Below are 23,711 nucleotides of genomic sequence, written 5' to 3'. Positions count from 1 at the left end.
ACTTTCTCCTTGTTTCCAGTTTTTACGCCAAGCTAAGGTATTCACATCCTCAATTGATTGAGTCCAACTCAATCAATCAGGGAGAGAGAGAGAGAGAGAGAGAGAGAGGTGGGACAGGGATGCACAGCAACAACCATAATAATAACAGCAACCATATTACTGACAATGGGAATATAACTAATAATGACCCATATGATAACAGTGAAAAACAGGACTAACATCAGTAAAAAGTGTCGGTGGCTGACGAATCAGGACCAGGATCCACAGGAACCAGAGAACCACAGCAGGAGAACCAGGACCAAGATCCACAGGAACCTGAGAACCACAGCAGGAGAACCAGGACCAAGATCAACAGGAACCAGAGAACCACAGCAGGAGAACCAGGACCAGGATTCACAGGAACCAGAGAACCACAGCAGGAGAACCAGGACCAAGATCCACAGGAACCAGAGAACCACAGCAGGAGAACCAGGACCAAGATCAACAGGAACCAGAGAACCACAGCAGGAGAACCAGGACCAGGATCCACAGGAACCAGAGAACCACAGCAGGAGAACCAGGACCAAGATCCACAGGAACCGGAGAACCACAGCAGGAGAACCAGGACCAGGATCCACAGGAACCTGAGAACCACAGCAGGAGAACCAGGACCAGGATCCACAGGAACCAGAGAGATGAGAGAAGCACAGAAAGGCTCCGGGGAAGATACCAAGTTAGTAACAGACATTAAAGAGACATGAAGCATAACGATGGAGAGGAAGAGGAGGAGAGAGGAGCCCAGTGCATCATGGGAGTCCTCCGGCAGTCTGAGCCTATAGCAGCATAAATAGGGGCTGGTCCAAGACCTGATCCAGCCCTAAACTATAGGCTTTATCACTAAGGAAGGTTTTTAGTCTACTCTTAAATGTAGAGAGGGTGTCTGCCCCCCCAACCCAAACTGGAAGGAGGTTCCACAGGAGAGGAGCCTGATAGCTGAAAGCTCTGGCTCCATCACTACTTTAGAGGACTTCAGGAACCACCAGTGACTCCATCAGACTGACGTTGAACAAAACAATTAAGCTAACATCACAAAGTGCTGAACTACAACTGTTTTCACAGCATCGTGGTATCACACAGTGAAGCGTTTGCCCTTCGAGTTTATGTGGCTTGTTGCATTTTGTGAAATGTTTGCTGAGTCTGCACTAACACAATATGAATTTTGCTGCACAGGAAAAGATCAGGCAGCTTTGTTCACAGCACAATAAATGGCATGTCTTTAAGCAGGAGTATGTCCTCAATGATATTCCGAGTGCTTGCTGTGCTAAAATATAAAATGAGAGAGAATTTCACTTTGGGCACATTCAAAGCAAAATTGTAATAGACATAATGTAGTTTTTCAGCCAAAGGCCTTTCTGCTCTGTTTTCTAGGTTGCAAATAAACAACAGCAGTCCTAATCTCATCTCGCCTCTCATAACTACCCCCGAGCCTTCACCGTGTTGAGACAAATGTCAGCATATGTGTAGTGTGGCTTTTCATTCATGTCACCTAGAGCAAAGCCAGGAAAGAACAGGTTGAAGAAACAAAGAATGCTTTGCTGTAAAAGGACAAACTGCCTTGTTTGTTGTAAAACTCTCGTCTGTCTGCAGTGTTACTCAGGCTTCCCTCTGAAAAACAAAAGCAGCAAGCACATCTGTCCCTTTGCATTTTCTAGTTTTCTAGGTTTGGAGATGGTTTGGTCATCGTCACATCTTCATTTTTAAATTGAAAAGAGGAACGTGAAGACTTGGGACCATTCTTGGCCACATGTTGACTTTGAATTGGAACCGTACTTGAGCTGTGACTGATGACAATGTACACATGAGCAAGAACAGAAAGAACGCAGACTGAGAAAGACCTTAATTCTTTGCAAGGAGCGGTAACTTCCTAAGAGTTTTGTTGCCTGGCAACTACTCCTGGCTAGGAAATAGGTCAGCAGATACACCCACCATAAAACCATAAATTGTCTTTTTTACTCTTTATTTTTTGTACGATTAAACAAGATAGACATGACAAGATAAAGCATGTTGATTAGTGAGCTTTGGAGATGCTGATTGGTGGATTTTGTTACCTTTGGACAGAGCAAGGCTAGCTGTTTAATGCTAAGCTACCTGTAGCTACTGTACAGCCAAATGAGACGTTCTGTCGGCATGAAAACAAATACATGTGCTTCCCAAAATGTCAAAAACAAAGCTTTAAGTTGAGTGGGGCTCTCTTAGACAAGAGCACACTGGGCTCACAGAGCTGTCATCTGATTTTTTTTATCGCAGCCACAGTGACTATAATCTGATCTTATTGCAAAGCCAGTAGCGGTGATGCAGAGTCTGAGAGTGATGGCCACACGTCGATTCCATAACCTTTCCTATATTCTCCCGGCAGCAGAGAGGCTCATGTCTCTCTTTTCTCTCACTCTCACTCCGTCTCCCTCTTATCAGTTGTCATGATAATGAGCAGCAGGATTTGGGGACAGAAAGGGGCACCCTGTGAGAGTCCAGCTGTGGGTTCGGAGCTGGGATGAGCTGCAATTGATTAAATGTGCGGCCATCTCAGACAGCTCGGCGCGAGTGCGTGCTTTGATACTGGATGACAGCAAAGTAGATGTCTGCCGAGATAATGAGGTGGCCCTGGCACGCCCTCCGTGTCAGTGCTCTACCAATCAATGCGTGTGTGTAAACAGCCAATTAAATTGTCTGTGTGTGTGTGTGTGTGTGTGTGTGTGTGTGCAGTGTTTTTCAGACTGATGCCAAAAGAAAAAGGACAGTTCACAGTGACCTGTCCTTCAGATGCTCTAGAAAGAGTCTGGCGAAGCTGGGGGGGGGGGGATCAACTGGAAAAATCTGGATAACTGAAGGAACTATCCTGACAGTTACAGCTACTGAGTCATCCTTTAAATATATACTGCAACTATTTCACAGAACTTACTGCCTGCTTTCCTCTCAGATGATAAAACACTACTGCAACCCTGCTTATGAAAGCTTTGATGTTGCATTCAGAGGGAAAATCACAGGAAATGATGAGCTTTCTGTTTGACAAGACTAAGAGTCTGCAGCCATGCTAACAGATCTGTGAGGCTGTACTTACACACAGCTGGGCTTTCAGCTAAATGCTAATGTCAACATGCTAACATGCTCACATTGACAATACTAACATGCGAAATGTTTGCCATCTTAGATACAGTTAGGGCTGATGGAAATTTCTGTAGATTAGCAGGTATGTGGTCATAAAGCAAAGTGTTGAACTAATGACTCTGGGGACCATGAATGTCTCTTCCAAATTTCCATCCAATGTTTAAAAGCTTGACCATGCACTCATATCAATAGTCTGGCTAGAGAATAACTGTTTGCTTTGCTCTCTAATGGTGTAACAGTTTTCATATTTGCATTCAGTACAAGAAAACTCTTCTCTCCTGCACAAAAACATACACCCAAAAAAACAAAATAGGGCATTTGGCATGAACAGCCTGGCAGCTAGCACAAGTCATCAGCAGTCCAGAGACTGAGGGAGACATCTTCAAACTTCTTTTCATAATGAGAAACACTTAAGGTGAGATATGATTCAAGGGCCATGCACTTGCAGCTGCTTTTTCTCCACACTGAAAGGTCCCCTTTATCTTTGGGCTGCACTAAATGGACGACACTGCTTTAGCTTGGGTACTCCTGGAGGACAGGCTACAACACACAACAAATATTCATATTCATCATCCTTACAAAACAGAACTATTACCAGAGTCTCTTTATTCAATGCTGTGGAGTTAATTCAAGGGCTGAATGTACTGCATTAATTAGAGCATCTGCACAGATGGTAAGATATGAAATTTTGATGATAAAAGATCAAGAATATTCAGTCTCAAAAGGCTTGCCCCCTCCTTTTTGGAAGTTAATACCTGTTGGGGGAAAATATTTTAATGTTACATCATTTTATTTAGTTTTTCCATTTCTTCTTTGTATTGCTGGAAGGTAACAGTATGAATAGACTGTAGTGTTTTGTACGGTTTAACCTTTTTATAGTTTTAGTAAAAAGACTCTGTAAATAAGATACCTTAAAGCTCTATGATATAAGGAAGGAAGACCTCAGATTGTAGTCAATAAATTGAGTTTCTTACTGAGGAATCAATGCCACAAGTCCAATATGCACTCTTCTTTTAGCTATGCTTTGGTCTCCACCAACTAGTTAGTTGGATTTATCAGAGCTTTTACATTGAAATCTACTGCTGCAGATGGAAAGCATGCTAACTATGGCAGCGAGAGTGAACCAAAATGTTAAGTTATTAAAAAAAATGAGCTGAAAGTCACAAAAATGCTCCTTAAAACTGAGGGGAACCTCGAAACAGTATTTTTTTTCCCATTGTTAATATAAAACATTGATTAGTGCAGCTGTAAAGCTGACAGACGGCCTCGTCTATACCAACAGGATGCTGCAGTGGTGCAATCAGGAATAAAGTGGGAAAGACCACAGTTAAGAAGCCTAAATCATGTACCCCCAAACGTATCCACATTCTTATTAACGTACCAATAAAATGACATGGCTGAATATGGCTGGTATGCATGGAATGATAATGTTTTAATCATTGTGTCATTTACAGGGTGATTAATAAGATTTGGGTCATTTTCATCACTTGTGTGACTAGATAGCTAAAGTCCCAGCCTCTGTTAGTCTTGACCTAACAACGCAGTGTCTCATGGAATGAATCTGAGGCTTTGACAGGGTGTGTACTCCAGGGGGGTGTTCAGGCTTTTTCCTTGTCTCTGTATGTTCATGATGTAATGTCACATACTGGTGACCAAGAATGCCGATAACTGAAGCAGCTGCAGAACTGATGTGCACCGCTAGCTTCTGCCTCTCAAAGTACAAGTTGCTGGAGAAAGTGAATAGAAATAACATTTTGTGTTTATTGGCTGTTTATTGAAATAACTGCTGCTTGGAGGGGATTCCTGAGGATCCCAAAGAGAACAGAGTGCACTGATTCCACTTTAATGCCCCCCATCCTGTCTCCTCACTAGTAGACCCCCAGTTTGTCCCAGAAATCACACACATGGTTCCTGGTTCCCACTTGTGCATGTGAGCGCACTGTAAGGTTCATGAGCAGCCAGCCGCTGTTGTCAGAGTAGCGTGGCCAAACGGGCAGGCGCTGCTCCCGGCAGAAAGTCGTCTGTCGAACCCGCGAGGAAGGGTCACCCGTGTGGGCGAACGCACCCCAGTAGCACAGCATCCGATTGGACAGCAGCTTCTCTGGCAGCGACAGGGTGAAGTTGGCCACCGAGGCAGAGTGGAAAAGAAAAGGCAGCTCAGCGCCGTGGCAGGCGTGCTGGTAGCAGAAAGTCAGACCCGACCACACGCGATGGTCTGACGCCACGTGGTCGAACACGTACATCCACACCTCGCTGCCCACTGCTGTCCCGGCACGCGCCGACCTCCTGGATGGACACAGGAAGACGTAGTCGGTGACGATCTGGGGAGAGGGATGACAGAGTCAGCTGAAGGATTTTTAGCCATGCTGGCAGGGGGCAGGCTCTGTGGATGGCAGTGGTAGCCAATCAGTCCATCAACTTGATCCACCCTAGAATATTTCAACAGCTATTAGATACTGCCATAAAATTTTATCAAGACATTCCTTATCCCCAGAGGATGAGCCCAAATGACCAAAGTGCCACCTTGAGGTTGACCTTTGTGTTTTTAAGTAAAATGAGTCAACTACTACTAGTGCTATTACTACTACTACTAGGCCGGCTCTGTGATTGGCTGCAAACCGGACACTTTTGAAGTGGTGGTGGAAAAGAGGACCATGAACAAACTGTTGTCCATTCTGGACAATCCTGACCACCCACTTCACCCACTACTGGATAGACAGCGGAGCAGCTTCTCAAACAGGCTGGTTCAGCTCCGCTGTCACAAGGACTGATACAGAAAATCTTTTCTGCCAACATCCATAACAATTTTCAACAAGTCTACTCTGGCTGGCAGAGAGCTCTCAGCACCCCCTGCTATTTAACAAATATGTATTTCTGTTCTTTAACGTGCACTATAGTTTTTATTTATTTATTCTGACTCAGTGATGTGGCACGATCCTGGCTTTACATAGGATGTTCTCTCCTTTCAGTTCAGTTCTTCTTACAAAAACACACTTGACCACTCATGACCACACTGACTCATTGCTTTGTATCTGTCAAGTATGTCGCTCATTCTGAATTTTACGTATATGGAATCTGTTTTCATATTTTATTCTTTCATGGGTGCCTTTCGTTTCTTAATTAGCTCTGTTGAAAGAAGTTGCATATCCCCACTTTTCATGTCTTATAATCATTAGAATTAGTGAAAAGGTGGACTGAAAAGAGTACCCTTGGATTAAGGATCAGTGGATAAAATTTTGGTGCTGATCCAGCTCTGAGAGTTTTAGTCATGGCTGCTGGTGCATGTGCTGGTTACCAAATCCAGAACTAAACAGCACTGCAGTCGGATATTTTTTGGACCACGAAACCTGAAAAATAAACTGTAAACAAGCTACTTTGTAATTTGAAGAATTGTTCAGCATTGTGGGAGGATTGTGCACTTCAGTGTGTCGTCTAGTCTCTGCAGCGTTTCTGTAGAAAGGAAAATGAATAAAACTAATTAGCGTGACATCTACAAAGACACGGGCTTGGGCAGAGCAGCAAAAACGATTGTTCCCCCTCAGCTAAAAGGAAGCAGAAAGAAAATAAAGGTAGACCATGTTCTTCTGCCTGTTACCTGGAAACCAGTGTGTCTTTTTCAGCAGCACACAACCTGCGCCCACACAGCCCCACATCTGACACCTGAAAACAAGCAGGCTGACTGGAGGAAGCTGATGGACACACACACACACACACACACATTTATTCTCTTCACACACATATTGGTGTGTTTCAAACAGGCACAAATGTATTACTCACTAACAAGCACACACTGCACCCAAACACTGATATTCATGGCTCTCTCTCTCTCTCTCTCTCTCTCTCTCTCTCTCTCTCTCTCTCTCTCTCACATACATACACACATTATTCACAAGGGTAAAGAAATTAGATTACATAAACTGTGTTCAAGCACAATGATCAGGAGGTAAACATTTCCTCTTCTCTCTGTCCTCCGTTTGTCTGTCCCCTTTCTGCCCTTCATCCCTACCTCTTTCCTCCTCTTTGTTTCCCCCTCCACTATATTTTCCTCCATGCCGCCTACTTTCTCATGCATTAACTGTCTTTTCTGTTGCTTACTGTGGTAAAGTCATCAACCTAAAAACCAGTCTACATGTCCATGTCTGCTGCAACATACTGTATGTGGCACAACACAAGCACATTTTAGTCATGGGCCCTCAGGAGCACACAGGAAGATGTCTATATGGTGAGGCTGAAACATGCTCATATCCTTTTAACAACGGAATAACTGTTTGCAGTTCTTCATTTTAATGTTTGGGTAAGTTAAGTCTCAAAAGGCCCCATGCAACTCTTTGTTGTTCCCAGTACAAAGTCAGACGTGCATCGTGCATGTGTACAGTGTGCCTCAGACACTAACTGATGTGAAAGCAACTCTAATAGACGTAACTGCCCCCCAACCACAGCTAGAACAAGTGCAGCTACAAACGAGGCTTTTTGGGCCAAATCAAGCATGACGCAGGATCCATTGGAAGGGCTGAACAATGTAAGGCACAATGTGATAGGTTTCATGTTGTAGTCTGTGCAAAATATATCCAAAAGACAATTTAAAAATGATTGTAGGAAAATAAAAAAAACGAGCAGCTTTCGTGTGGTCCTTTTATCGTAAGTATCGTTCTTGGTTGAGTGATGAGCTAACTGGACCATGAGATGTGGTTGACAGCTCTGGAAAAAGCACGTAAGATTGATTTGTCAAACAATATACTGTGATTTTGAGTGGCATCGCAGAATAACACAATTTACTCTATATTCAGACAATCTAAAAGAACATTGCAAACACTGTAAACAGCATAACAGTTATTTGTATTAAATAGATATTTTTGAGCATTTGCATAAACTTAAAAATACCGAGGCTACGGTCACGTTGCCCATGTTTCCTGCTTCGTAAAGTACAGCAGACCTTCCTCTCCTTGGTCTCTGCCTGCTTTGCATACAAGTTTACAAGTATGAGTCTCCTGGTTGTAAGAAACAGCCTCAGGTCCTCAGGTGGGCCCTTCTGCCTGTTCCAGAGGGGCTTAAATCTAAAGATGACAGTGCTTTCGCCATGCAATTTTCTTTTATTTGTCTGTATTTATTTGTATTAACACTTTTAACCCTGTGATTTTCATTGTGTTTCATTGTGTCTTTTTTTTTTTTAAGGAATTCTTAACAATTCCTTAATTTTTCACTAATTTTAGAGCCTTTTTCTAGGGCCCCCTCATGATACCTTTTTTTCGTTTTATGAGACGCTGTATAGGGGAAAATAAAAGAAGAGTACTTCAATTTGCCATGTATTGTTGTACTTTAATATATTTTGATGAGAAGTATTTTTTTATCAGGTATATTATATCAGGTAAAATATACCCCACATTAGTGATGGTGTTACTGACTGTTAGGTTAGTGTTCTGGGGTTAATGGTCGTTAATTATCCTTTGTCTTGCTTTTGTTTGCCCTTGCTGTTCGGCTCTAGATTGGCCCTCTGAGTATCCTGCTTTTGCTTTGTCTGTCAAAGCACTTTGTAAACTCTGCTGCTATATCAAATTATTATTATTATTAATTATCATATTATTGTTATTATCATAAGTTTATAGAATATTACCTTTCAGTGTTGCGTAGCAGAAACACATCTCAGGTATTTTTCTGAGGAAATGTTGCTATAGAGAACAACATCAGTGCCACAGTGGAAAAACAAGATGGCTCCTCATGTCCTGCTAACAGAGTAGCATGTCAGACCTACAAATCAGTGGCCAAGTCTTGTTGGCCTCTATTGTCCCCAAAACTGCAACACCTTGTGTGTCACCTCTTTTAACAAGAATCAGCGAATCCATTTGTTGTTCTCTGTGAAACGCACGAACCAGTTTGGACACAGCGAGCCTCAACCACAAACTCCTTAGTCGCTCCAAGTGGTCCGATAGTTATGGCTCCCGCTACAATGGAATAACTCAGTGAATCACATCAGCCTCCTCTCTGAAAGACTGGTTGACATTTGTGCTGACCCCCACTCCTCTGGAGAGGTGTCCTTTTTGAAGAGATGCAGGAGGTGTGTGTGTGTGTGTGTGTGGAGGGGCAGGCTATGGTTGTGACTCCACTGTCTTCCTACTGCACCCCGAACAGAGACTGAATATTAAATATGTCCAGGGGTGTCACCTCCTGACCCCCTGTCAGTCCCAGAGGCCACCACCTCACACTTTGCATCCAAAAGCCTGAGAGCAAACTGCTGGGAGCTTTCTTCCTCTACTGTGTCATGATGAGCCTTTCCTCTGTATTTTCACAGCTAAAAACTCAAAAGTAAGACAGAAACACAAATGAATGAAAACAGTGTCAGTCAAAGCTGTGTACAAAGGGATCCTGTCCCACATAGGGATAGGAATCGAGAACCGTTTTCAATTGAGAACTGGCTCCAAATTGTCTGATCCATCAAAATCGTATGCCTCCAAGCTTATCAATTCCTTTTATCGATGCCAACAGTTTACACCCTCGCTGCTACAAAAGCAGTCATGGTGAAGAGGAGAAACAGTCCAAAGTGTGGCCTCATTTCATGAAGAAACAGTGCTTGTTATAATGCCCATAAGATGATCATTTCAGCTAAGGTGTTGTAGGACGTGGACAGGTCATTGTGTAAGATGTGCAAGTGAGTAGTGGAGAGAGGAAAGAGAGAGCGGGAGAGAGCAGAGAAAGTGACAGTGAATACAAGTGGAGCAGAGGAAAAGTTCACCACTAAATGTATGATTAATTAAAATAAAGGTGGCAGGGTGCACCCTGAAGTAATAGACTAAGCAGAAACACCAGCAGTATTCTAAAACATATTTCTACACATCAAGGGCTCTAAGTGCAGGAATGGTCTGTATGTATGTGACCTGCTTCCCAACCAAGCAGCAAGTTCATTACTGAGGGAAATATCGTCATGTCATAATAACATGAGCACCCACAGGCAGGCTTGGCAGACTAAGAAAACCTAAATAAAAGCAATGATGAAATGATGCACAGATATTTCTTCCATTTTAGTTGATGGAAAACACACCGTGTTCAGACTGAACAAATGATTCAATTCACATGTGTATTTGATCTATTTGGTCCTATAACATTTGGAAAAGTCTAGAAAAGCCGCAGAGAGCTAACCAAAGGTTAGCCACCTTGTCCAGCCCTAGATACTGGTGTGCTAGCTCTATGGGCTCCATAATGCTGAAGCATGGATGTTTATGTGCAGATGATCTGGGTAATTTTATACCCAGGAAGTCGACCTTTCTTGGCTTCATGCACCACTGCACCACAGCCTTTATAGGCGTGAATGGGGCCCCACCCCTGTATCCAGATCTTTAGAATACATCCAAGGTCTCACCCCTTCCAAAGAAACATGAGAAGGAAGTGATTTTTGGTCTGACTGCACTATAAAACATGAATAATCTGTAAATGTCCAACCTGTCAAAATGTGTCAAAATACATGTCAATAATGTCAAAAGCCATGGCGTTTCTCTCTCTCTCAGAAACTTAGAGAGGTACATTTTTTAATTCATGGCTGGATGCAAGTTAAGTTACTAATGCTGTGTTGTTGGCAGTGTCTGGTTTAGTGCAGAACAGCAGTTTCTTTGATTTTGGACAGCAGCTCCTGAAATGAGGATGCACCTGTGGCGATGATTTGTGCCTTTTATGAATCCGATCATTTAAAAGCACCATTTAAAAGAAGTTAGGACTGAATACGTAGCCTCATGTGCAGTTGCACAAGTGTATTGGCAAAATGTACAAACTTTCAGCTGTGTTCGATGAACAACTTAAACAAGAACAATTTAAATAGCTCAACACAACTAATAATACAGATGGTTTCTCCAAATTCAACACGCTTGCTTTTAATGACAACTGCTGTCTCAAAATTATTTAACCCCCTGAATAGAATCCCTCATAGAGCACTCATTTTGCAAATCAGGTGATGTCTCAAGCACACCTGATGCAAATAATCAAGGGCGAATTAGTTGCATCAGGTGTGCACACATCAAATACCCGGACAGGCTGGGGGGGGTTGTTCACAGAGACGTTTGGCTGTATGTTAGAAATATGGGTAAGTCAAGAGAACTGTCCAAACAGTTAAGAGAGGCGATCACTGCCTTGCACAAACAAGGAAAAGGATACAAAAAGACAGCAAAGGCACTGAATGTTCTTAGAGATACTGTTAGAAACATAGTTCACAAGGTCAAAGCTAAAGGAACTCTGGCTACACTACCTGGACGTGGTAGAAAGAGGAAGCTCTCAACAGCTGCCACCAGATTTCTGAGGAGGCAGGAGGACAAAACCCCTCCAGAGACTGTAAAAGACCTGCAGTAAGGCTGAGGTTTCAGTTCCTACAGTAAGGAGCACACTAAACACTGAAGGCCTGAACTCTAAGAAGTTCACCACTACTGACCCAAAAGCACAAGACAAGTCGGCTCCAATAAGCTTGAAACCATACAAATAAGACACAGAAGTTTTGGGATTCTGCTCTGTGGAGCGATGAAACAAAAGGGGAACTTTTCAGGTCTATGGATCAGCAGTATGTCTGGAGGAGGAAGAATGAGGCAGACCCTGAAAAGAACCCCCTGCCTACAGTGAAGCACGGCGGTGGTTCAGTGATGTTCTGGGGCTGGAAACCTGCAGCGTTTGGAGGATAACATGGATTCAATGAAGTATCAGGAAATCCAGGAGAAAACATCAGGCTGTCAGTGAGGAAGCTGAAGCTTGGGCGTCACTGGACCTTCCAACAGGACAGTGATCCCAAACATTCCTCAAAGTCCACCAAGGCTTGGCTTCAGAAAAAGTCCTGGAAGATACCAGAGTGGCCGTCACAGTTAACTGACTTGAATCTCACAGAAAATCTGGTGGGATTTGAAGACGGTGGTTGCAGCACACAAACCCAAGGACGTTAGAGAGCTGGAGGTTATTGTCCATGAGGAATGGGCTGAGATTCCTCAGGAGCGCTGTCAGAACCTGGTGTCTGGTTATGCATCATGTTAGCAGCAGGTCATAACAGCTAAAAGGTGCTCTACTGTGTACTAAAGATGCTCGTCAAGAGGGGGTTGTATAATTTTGAAAATGCAGTAGTCATTAAAAGTGTCATTTTGTGTTGAATTTGGAGAAACCACCTGCAATATTAGTTTTGTTAAGGTATTTCACTTGTTCTTGTTTGCGTTGTTCATTGAACACAGCTGAAAGCTTGTAGATTTTTCCAATAAACCCAATTTGCAATGAGGGTTGAATAATTTTGAGTGCAACTGTAGTCACTTGAACTACCTCCAAACTAAATGATGGAGGAGACATGGAAGATCTGTGATCTGTGTTGGAGTGAGACTTTGAGAAAAACTGGAATTGTAGCTCCCTCTGTGGGCAAATGATAGGAGCTGTGTCTGAGGAGCTAAGGAGCAGCACTGAATTCTGTAAAGTCTTCTGAATGATGATGATAATGGTGAAAGTCTTACATTAACTACTCTGATCTCGAGTAATCAGGTTTTTTTCCCCTGAGAAATGAATCTCAGCAGCAAACATGAATGATTGTTTTCAGCTGCCCATCAGCAGCTAGTGAAGCCGGGCTCCAGCTGGGTGGGTTAGGGGTCGATCAATGCATGATCGGCCGCCACGCAAAAGCCACTGAATTGGTGTTTATTGATGCATGTATGTGCATTAGAGTGTGTGGGAGACTGTGTCTTGAGACAATATGTAGAGAATAAAGCTCTTGAAATGCAGGTTAGAGTGGGATAGCACTATGTCACATGATATCACTATTGTTTCTCACAAATGAGACATTAGTGTTTAAATGTAAGCCAGCTGGAAACTCGCTGGCAATTTTCTGACACCCATCGGACAGCTGATGAGGACGAGACAAAGCCACATCAAATGGAAGAATATTTATTATATGCCATTTGCCTCAGTCTGATGAAAAGCAACACGCTTCACTAAGTTTCTATTAACTGAAGATTTGTCCATGAACTTAAGTGTAATTAGAGTTCCTTGTTGCAGAAGAAATACAGGATCTTAAGTGACCTTTGATAATTAACCTTGCCTGGTGTCAAAATGGCAGACATGCATGTTTAGTGCCATATACCTAGTCATTGTTTTTCATTATTCTTGCTCATGCCTGTTTTATCAGTACAATGACAAATCAGCTGTACTTGTTCACAACTCGGTTTGAACCAAATCCTATCTGTTTGAAAGTAAGGGAAAACACTTCGCCTTATAAAGTGGACAATGATGCTTTGGACATAATTACATTTATGAAGAAGATGTTCTGTTTCCCAACAAGACTGAGAATCTACAACCACCAAAACATTAGCAAAGATTGTTAGGATTAGTCTTGGCTCAGTGGTAGTCTGTACCAACTTTCCTGGTATTTGCTTGACATATTTCAAGAAAAAATAAAAATGTCAATCTCAAGAGGTCCTCAAAGTTAGTATTGACACCACCATCAAATTAGTTCACAAATTAGCAAGGTCTGTAGAAGTGTGAAAGTAGTCTTAAAGTCTGTAACATCGGACAAACAAGCAAGAGAAGCTCCATTTTGAAAGTATTTAACTTCAACAACTATCCAACCCCCTCAGGCCTCCCTAAAAGCCTCACCCCCAAAACACATGAACGCACTGCCTGACCAACGTTACCACCGACGGACGAGTCCACGACAGTGAGAAAACCATTCACCACGGGGGGGGGGTCTCCTGTTTGGTCTGCACACAAGCTGACTGACAAATGGGTGCTTCGTGGGGCGACTGTGGCTCAGAGGTAGAGTGGGTCGTCCCTCAGTCAGAAGGTCCCCAGCTCCTATGGGTCAGCATGTCGAAGTGTCTTTGGGCAAGACACTGAACCCCAACTGGCCCCTGAAGCAGCTTCAGTGTGTGAATGTGTGTAAAAGAACAGTCTCCTCCAACTTAGATTCCAACTGTATGAATGATGTGTGAATGGGTGAATGAGGCTGTGATGTGAAGAACTTCAGCATTAAGTCTGCTTAGCTATGCAGAAAACTCTGATCATATGCCATGAGTTCACGGGGGTGCTGGTACAGAGGAAGGTCAGCTGAATACTGTGAGTTGAGTTCCTTTTACCTGAGCTAGCATGTCCCTGCGGTCAGCGTCCCTGTACAGGGGCAGGTACTTGTGCAGGATCCGCAGAGCATGCTGTTTAAAGATGGCTGTGATGTACACAGTGCTCTCCACTGCAGAGACTGGCTTGTTGAAGACGCCATACACAAAGATCACTCCCTCCTCTGAGGTCGTGCCTGCAGGACAGGAGAAAGAGCCTCAGTCAGTTCAAATAAGCAGACTTGTATGATTCCTGCAGCTTTCTTGTTAATAATGTTCACAATCTCTCTGTTGCCTGATTGTCTTTTAATTCCTCTTCAGTATGTTTACTTCTTATTATGACTGCAGGCGAGTTTACACCAACAAGTAATTAGGCTTCAGCTTTCACCTTGATTCCCTAGACTGCTTAGTTTCCTGGAAAGCATGTGTTACTCGTTTCACAGTGAGCATTGCCTTCAGCTTTGTTTGCAGTTTGGGAATTGTGTTCTTAATGAGAACCAAAGGGAGCCCAGTGGACAGCAAACAGCTGACAGACTGGAAGAAGAAATGATGTTAATGGTCATTTGTGTAAAATCAGACATGAGCAAGAGAGAGAGGAGCTCTACTTCTCTATCGTGTTTGTAGATGCTCGACACACAGTTCTGGAACATCCGATGGATGGTTGTTGTTCACACTGAAGATTTAATGCATGGATTTTAGTTCGTTTGTATGTTTTTAGTGGATTCACAGAGTTTAAGCCAAGCAGTGCAAATGGGTACATTCACCTTTTGTTTGCAAGTTATCCATTTTACTGCAGTAAAGGTAAAGATACCACAATGTAAAAGTACTCTATTACAAGCAATAGCCCTGCATTCGTTTGAAAAGTAAAACCACCAAAGTATTATCAGCTAAATGTTCTTAGAGCTGCTGTGTCTTTATGGTAAGTTAAGCTATCCAGCTGCTGCTCATAGCCTTATATGTAACAGGCAGCTATGAGAGTGGTATTGGTACTCTCATCTCTCTGGCTGAAAGCATATGAGTGTATTTCCCAATAATCTTTAAATTTAATTGTTTAATCAGTTTATAACCAATAAACGAGAGTGTAAGGGTTCTGATTAGAGGCCTATAAACTGACTAGCTGTGTAATTCGGCGCTGACTGTTGGCAGGTTTGATCTATAGCCATGTTTGTGGCTGCTCTTTGGACCATATATTATAAGCTCACCTCTTGTTTGTCAAATATGAATCTGCAAAGTAACTCCAGCTATCAGACGAATGCAGTGATGCATAAAGTGCCATGCAGAAATGTAGGAGAGTAAAAAATGGTAAAAGATGGAAATACTCAAGTAAAGTACCTTAAAATTAAAGTAAAGTACTTGACCAAATGTGCTCAGCTCCATTCAGTCCATTAACATCCCATCACTGTGTGTGAGGCAGCTTCATATAAAGTGCTATTTTTTCTCTGACTGTCTCTTACCCAGCAGCACTGGCTTCTCTTTCTGCCAGTGGCCCTTCTGGAAGGCAGTGACGGCTTGTTCTTTTATCAACTCCCCATCGATATATGGACCCCACGTCTCAAACACCTCCAGGAACCTGAACGGGTTCACAATCTTGGAACCTGATATCAAAAACACATCAATTACACTGAAAACACAGTTTGGTTTTCACGGCAGAGAGCAGCGAGCTTTATCACATGAAGCCAAATCTGTCATCTGTCTGATAACTACTGTAGCAGTAAAGATTTAGAACGTCTTGTCATCACTCTGTTTCCCTTGCAGATATCTGGCCTTTAAAGTGAGTTCAGACAAGCAGAGAACTGCAGCTGATGACGTAATCCCAGACTAAGTGATGCTGATCTACCCTGCAGATGTATTATAGACAATGAGACAGTAAAGTCCCTCTAATTGCCCCTTCAGAGGCCCACTAATCTTCACATTTCAGGATTTTGTTTTCCAATATGCCACAGCTCTGGATGAAAATAATGTTTTTCATCATCTTTGCAGACAAACATACTATATCCATCGTTCTTATGTAACTGTGTGGGCAACCCTGAGCATTGCTCTAAATTTGGTGAGCGTAGGCTGGTGTTCGTGGCGCCCTACTTGTTTTCATCTGGGCGGCCAGGACAGCCTGCGGAGTGAGAGACAGTAGGCAGACGATGTCGCTCACAGAGCAGTTGGTTTGTTTAGCGAAGCCTTTTCCCAGCTTCAGGGCGTCGTGTCTGAGAGAGAGAGACACAGAAACACAAAGTTACTGTTCAGCTTGAAGTTAAATGTCTGCTGGAAACATTTTAACATGGTCTGAATACAGCAACGACTCAAGAAAACACATACATGCTTGATTGTAAAAAATTTGCATCTTTCCTTCCATTTTCCTGACAACCATTCATCTGATAGACTGGTAGACAGACTCCACACTTGGCAGCCATGTTGATGGGGAGGTACAGTGTCAACTACAAGCACTTGACATTTACAGGACGTGTAAGCAGTGTGTCACTACCATCAGAAGTAGATTCTGTGTATTGTATTAATTGCTACTCCTCTGAACGGCATGCTGGGACAGAGAACATGAACAGATGGGGGGGGGGGCTGTCACATTGTAGCAAACATTTCAAGCATCAGTGATGTAACAAAGTGACTCCTTTGTTCTTGGAAATAGCCTCGTCCCAATAAAAAAAGCTAGGTTTAAGGCTTGAGAAAAAAAATTATTTGGATGAGCAGCAGTTCTCAAGAAAGCTGTAAGCAGCTGGAACAGGCACTGCACTAGTCTCAGAGAGAGGGGAAAAGTAACACTTCTGACAGCTCTTTGAGTGGATAATATTCTGAAACTGAAGCTGATGGTTCCTCACCTGGTCTTCAGAGGGATGGAGAAGGGCACACTCTGCAGGACGGCCTGTTTAAACAGAGGCTTGCTGCTTTGGATCATCAGGTGAAGACTCACCGACTGAGCACCTGCACTCTCCCCAAATATTGTCACCTGGCATGAAACACACACAGTAACTGGTAAGACAGGTAAGGTAAGTCATATGATATATATTTACATATACTATATATGCTGTAGTTTCCACTGATAAACGAAGGAAGCCTATGTCTATGGAGCCCTGGGCCGACCAGACAGAGAAACAAAATATATGAGGGCCATGTTGTACGACAATGAGCACAAGATACAATTTGTGGCCACATTTTGATTAGTGCCATACTAATTTATTTATTTATTTATTTATAAAAATGGACATTTAAGTATTGGTTTGGAAGAATTATGTTATACATGTTTGATGTGAACAGCAGTGGACCAAGGATAGACCCCTGTGGCACCCCATTTGTTAGGGTAAAAAGGTGTAATTGAGATCCATGAGCAACAGCAGCTTGAATTCTTACTGTCAGGTATGAGTAGAACCAGTTTTATGATCAACAGTGTTGAATGCTTTTGAGGGGTCTATGAAGAGGGCAGCACAAGATAGCTTTTTATCCAGGGAGGAGACTGTGTTATCAGAGACTGAAGCTGCGGCTGTTGTTTGGATGTAAACCAGACTGTTGTGGCTGTAGTACGTTCAGTGAGTCAATGAAGGCATGTACACTGTTGCCAATAAAGTTGGAATAATTGTTCAATACCCCCAACTTTGTTAAAGCCTGAATATACAGTTTGGTTAATTGTGGTTTAAGTTTCACTGTGATATGTTTGGAAGAGTTTGATCAATAAAGTTGAGAAGATATACACTTTCTTTATCAAGAATAAATCACATTGTCACAATCATTTCATGAGAAGAGGTAAAAAACATTTTATTCCAACTTTATGGGCAACAGTGTAGTTGTAAACTGACCAAAGATTCTAGGTCTTTTGCTGAAGGAAGTTTGGAAATTGGACGGTGGCTGTTCAGGTCTGAGGACAGAGCTTTGTAGACATCTGCACAGTTAACCAGAATGAAAACTTGCAATCAGAGGTAGTTGTAGCAGAGGCAGAGGACAGATATGGAAATGTTTTACAGTTAAATGTACACAGTAGATACATTTATTCAAACTGTCTCACCTCCTGCTGCCTGTGTGTATGTATATATATATATATATATATATATATATATATATATATATATATATACACACACATATACAGTATATATATGTATAGTGTTTTGTGAAAAGCGCTATGCTAAATAAACTTAGACATATTCAATGATCTATCCGTAATATGACCAGATGCTTGTTTGATTTGAGGCAGTATCTGTGACTGTGATGAGTTCTTAAGAGATGCTACAGTGTTCCAGAAGAACTGAAGAACTGACAGAGGCTGAGAGAGCTGACTGATAATTAGATTTAGCCGATCTAATCATACAGGTGCAGATGTTTCTTTTCTGTCTGAAAGTTAACCACTCCTCAGGGGTGCCGCTGGATCTGGCCTTGGACTGTGGGGAGAACCAAGGACTGGATCTGTTTTTAACTAGTGTTTTTTTTTTTTAATTTATAATGGGAGACGTTTCCCAGTGCCATGGCAGGGGTGGAATCATTTAAAAATGCTGAAGATCAAAATGTTTGCAGTGATCACTAAAATCTAAGGCGAAAAATCCAGAGGCAGGATATTTATGTGGTCTCTTAGTAAGTATGAGATCAATTAATGTGGAGTTATGAGGGATTTTGAGATTTGGTCTGGTGGGCTTGTCTGTGAGTTGAAAAAGATTTCCATGCTCTGTTCTTTTAATTTGTTAGAGGTGTGAGAGAGCCAGTCCAGGTTAACATGCCCCTTAGTGAGTCATTCAGAGGAGGCATACAGTGTGCTGGGGGGGGGGTACATACCAATAATGGTCATGTGTACGTACAGACAGAGACAGAGATCCAAAAGAATATATTCATATTTTTTAGTGTAGAGCATGTAGTGATTTCAACAGTCTCCACCTTTAACAATCACACCTACAAATGTTGTATCCAGTTATAGCATTATTTGAGGTTTTGGGGAGAGCCATGTTTCTGTCAGGATGAGGATGTCTGGGGAAGATTCATATATTAATATATACTTGGATATAGTTCAGTTTTGGAGCAGGCTTCTGATATTCAAATGTTAAAGGCTGTGGCACCATTGAAAGCCTTGAGATGTTTGCTGAGTGATATGCTGATTAGATGTAGCTGCAGGTGGATGGGGGGGGGGAGGGCACTGCAGACACAGGAGGAGAAATTAGATTACTGAAGGACACACACACATTGGTTTACTTCTCTGCCTAGCAAGGCAACCAGATTTATACAGAACAGGAATGATATGACTAGAGTCTTTTCTAAGAGTGGAAGGTCAGCTCGATGTTAGTAGATAAGAGGTGGGGGTCCTTGCTATTGTCTGATAGATTGATTGATTGATTGATTGATTGGTTGATTGATGCGACTGAACTTCACCTTACTAAAATGAGTGGGGGGGCAGACTGGAATCAATTACCTGCTTCCCAGTGTCCAGCAGACTGACTACATGGCCAACAACAAAGTCCTCTTTAAGAGTCTCCGACTGCTGGGTTTTTGTGTCGTTTGTTCCAGCTTGGATAACAACTGAGGCTGAATTATGCTCTCAAAATAGCTGCAGAGCAGTGGGGGTGCTGTCCTCCTCACAGGCTCCTGGTGCCAGGTGCCCAACCATAGAGTTGCCAACAACAAGCACCAAGAGAGGGCGCTGAGAGCACAGTCCTGATCTCCTGGGATCTCCAGACAAGACGCACTCTGCAGCAGCAGAGGAATGGCCAGCCACCATGGAAACGTAGACTTGGGCATAAGATGGGTGGTTGTCTGGTGGGTGCCGCTGGATAGATCATCTCCACTGTCCATTACTCAGCTGCAGAATATCTAGCACATTTGGCTGGAGGGAGCATTTCGCTCTTGAAGCTCCTGACCTGCTCTGGATTGCAGGGAGAGGAGCAGGCTCGAGTGCTAGGTTCAGCCACAAGGTTGGCCCAGATGTCGTCGTTTAGGACATCAGTTGAAACCAGACCAGGAAGTGTGGTGTTGTACATGACAGCAGCTAAGGGCTGCTAAGCCCCCCCCCCCCTAAGGGAGCTGGCTGGTTAAATCCACACGTAGATATGTTGATGTGTCTGGTCTGCTAGCAATACTAATGGGCAGTACTTAAAAACAACTGAAGTTTGTGCAGTACATTGTTTTCATAAGCATGCATGAGATCATCCTCCCAGCAAACTGTGTCCATACTACATGTGTCAACCAGTGTAGTCCTTTTAGTCTCCATTTTCCTCTTTTATTCATGTATATTGCTTTGAAGAAAATTGTCACGCAATTGTCACTGCATGCCTTTGTAACCACTGTGAAACCCACCACACTAATGCTATCTTTAAATATATAATCATTATAGTAAGGTAAGAAAATTAGATACAGTGTTCAAAAAACTCTAATGACTTCTTATTAGATAATTAGATTACATGTGTGTGTGTGTGTGTGTGTGTGTGTGTGTGTGCATGTATGCTTGCTTGCCTTGCTGGGATCACCTCCAAACATAGCGATGTTCCGTTGGACCCAAAGAAGAGCCGCCTGCTGGTCCAAGATCCCATAATTCCCTGCAGCTGACGTGTGAGGGTCTTTGCCCGACACAAGGAACCCAAAGGCACCTTAAATCACGCATCAATTCACATGATCAGCGGATGTAATTGACTCCGGCATGACATTCATTTCCTGTGAGCTTCTCCAAATTACCATTCACATTTCTGTGCTTCTGTTTTTTCAGCCTTGCGGGAAAGCAAAGTAATTACCAACAATCTCAGTCATTTAAAATAATGCCACACACACATTATCCAGCCTCAGACTGTCTCATGCACACACACACACACACACACACACACACACACTCTTCAATAAATACACGGTTATTTTAACTAAGTTATTGTCTTCCACGAGATGCCTGCTTGGTATCTTCTCAAGACTAACTCCAGTGATTAAGTTCCTTCCTGTCTCCCTGCACATACAATACAATTTATAGGCCCTAAATAGACACAATAATAGTAAATACACAGATCTCGTGTCTTTTTCCCTGTGCCAATACCCAGGTTGTTACACTGGAACAGGTCCATTAAAAGTGAAACTCTGCCAAACCTTCTTACCCAGTCGGTACTCCAGGCTTACAACAACAGTGTGTGTGAAGTTACTGATGAAGCGTCCATCATACAGCGGCTTGGAGGCCGAGCCAGCAATGAAATCCCCACCATGGATCCACACCATGACAGGCAGCGGGCTTCGCAGGGGGGAGCTGAAGTTCACTTCCACAGGGACAAAGATGTTGAGGTAGAGGCAGTCCTCACTGACCTTTTAGGGACATTAGAGGAAATATTCATACAGGTTTTGTTCATTCAAAATCTAGATTTAACTGTATACAGTATTAATATCATTCAACTATATTACTCCTGTATAACACTATTTTTCAGGCGTAGTAAGGCTTTACTTAAGCTTTGAGACATGATTTCTATTCTTGTTACAAATGGAAAATCGGTCCCCCAGATTCTCACTGGCTGCTTAGCTAGCCTGCTAACCTAACATGATAAAAGGAATAGTGTTCCTGTCATTCTGTCCCAGTGCTCGGTAGTGGCACTGCACCATCTTTAATTGCGGACAGAACAACACAAGCTGCAGATGCAGTCACTTACATTTACTATTTTTATGTGTGTAGTGTCATCATACAAGGCCACAGCTATATATTGTCATGATTAAACGTATTAGAATATTTTTAGATTTGAATAATTTTAGACAAACAAAGATAAAAACAAAATTCAGTGTTTTCTTCACAATGGACCTTTAAGATTTTAGAGACCTTTTTGGTGTAACTTGGACTCATGGGTGTGCGACCTTTTTAGAAATGAAGAGGTGCCATCTGGGAGCCAGAATCCAGTAATACATTCATGGCTGAGCTCTTACTCTCAAAAATATTAGTGCTCTGTCCAGTATGAACCATTATTTACGGGATTTATGGGTCCACAACATGTTTAACTCGAAGAAAGATTCATGTAAATCTGATTTAACGGCATGAGGGCCCTTTTCTGTCACCTTATCTTTAATGTGGCTGATCAAGCAGTTGAAATTTGTTTTACTGTTGCACTGACTGTGAATCCCTCCGTGCCAAAATACCAAAAATGATCAGTGTCCAAACTCGTTATTACACACTACAGTGAAATATTCAGACAACATGCAAACATAGTGAGAAGCTGCATTGTTCCTTACTATCTGTGGACACTCCTCAGTGATCGGTCCGCTGCAGGCCTGCACGCATGCTGCCCTGGGGAAGGAGGCATCATACACCCCCAGCCAAGGACTCACAGGTCTGGGGGGCTTCCAGCGGTAAGCCCCAACAGGGGGGTCAGCATATGGTATCCCATAGAATATATGGGCCTTGTCCGCCGTAACCCCCTTGATCTGGCCATCTTTGGTCACCACCACAGGTCCGGGAGTCCCGTTTGTATCCTGCCTCACTGCTTCGTCCTTGGTTTGCTCTGTGACTGAGCGGACCTCAGGGCGTCCCAGCTCCTTGAGGGAGTTTATCTCAAAGTCTCTGTTGATGATGAACGGCTCGTCTGTCTCCAGCAGCCTGGGGTACATACTTCTCAGATAGCTGACAAGGTCGATGTCATCATCATTTTTCGTGGCCTCTCCAGAGGCCAGCACTAAACGTAGTGTGCACAGCAGCAGCAAAGAGTGCCAGCTCTCCATATTGCATTCGAATACTCTGCGTCCCCAGACCCTGCTGCTCAGATCATGATTTGACTTGAATTATAGTCCAGCAGAGGCAGAAAAGTTTCAGCCCCCACAAGCAGCCTGCAGCCTGAAGCTCTCCACAGACTGGGCATACTTGTGACTCCAATTTGGCCGGTTGCTTGTTAAGATTTATCAGACAGACGCTGCACTGTCTGATTGCTGAGTAGACCCAGAACAGCTGGACACAGACACTGTGATGCAGGACCAGTAATAGAGGACAAGTCGTCTTTCCTTTGCTTAATCCCTTAATGTAATCACAAAGTCACACACACAAGGTGAATGAGAACACGTCAGACAGCAGGCTTCAGGAAGGAATAAGTGTGTGTAACATTTTTACACCCGTTTCTTACCGTTCATGTTTAGCAGTTACCAACGTTTAATTAAAGCAAATACATTTATTTGGACATTTCTAAACTGCAGATGGTGGACTGCAAATTTCATTAAGGTGCACACCGCCACCTACAGGCACTCCGCTCCAGGACACACAGCAGGGACTCCCACGGGGTCCTGAGGTGGTTTTGAGGGGTCGTAAAAGGGGCGCATGCACCAAAAGAAAGACTGGCATGCAAAATTATGTTTTCCCACTTTGTTCTTTATGTCTTGCAGTTCACTTGTGAAATTCTGAACACATTTGAGACTGGACAAACACTTCAAATAAATGAAGCAATCTGAAATGAATTGATTTACACTACAGGTCTTCAGAGTTTTCCTAAAACTCCATATTTGCAATTACTTATCACAAATGTTATTTCTTGTAGGCAAGGGCCACCTTTATGATAGGCCCTCTGACCATACGACAAGAATGTGTTAGATAAACCTTGAATATAG

General features: G+C 42.9%; 1 protein-coding gene across 1 annotated transcript; it reads right to left on the bottom strand.

The window, feature by feature from the left end:
* Nucleotides 1-4,595: 4,595 nt before the first annotated feature.
* LOC139222033 (cAMP-regulated D2 protein) lies at nt 4,596-22,869 on the bottom strand. Its single transcript, XM_070854004.1, has 8 exons — nt 22,353-22,869; nt 21,242-21,443; nt 20,619-20,752; nt 17,015-17,142; nt 16,269-16,387; nt 15,644-15,784; nt 14,214-14,386; nt 4,596-5,465 (listed from the first exon to the last, which is right to left on the bottom strand). Exons 1-8 carry the CDS (start codon nt 22,836-22,838, stop codon nt 5,013-5,015), a joined length of 1,836 nt encoding a protein of 611 aa, XP_070710105.1. The 5' UTR covers nt 22,839-22,869; the 3' UTR covers nt 4,596-5,012.
* Between the last annotated feature and the right edge of the window lie 842 nt (nt 22,870-23,711).

Source organism: Pempheris klunzingeri, chromosome 22 (genome assembly GCF_042242105.1).
Source record: "Pempheris klunzingeri isolate RE-2024b chromosome 22, fPemKlu1.hap1, whole genome shotgun sequence".
Classification (NCBI taxonomy): Eukaryota; Metazoa; Chordata; class Actinopteri; order Acropomatiformes; family Pempheridae; genus Pempheris; species Pempheris klunzingeri.
The sequence above is the reverse complement of the archived record's forward strand: the minus strand, read 5'-3'. Positions and strand labels throughout refer to the sequence as shown.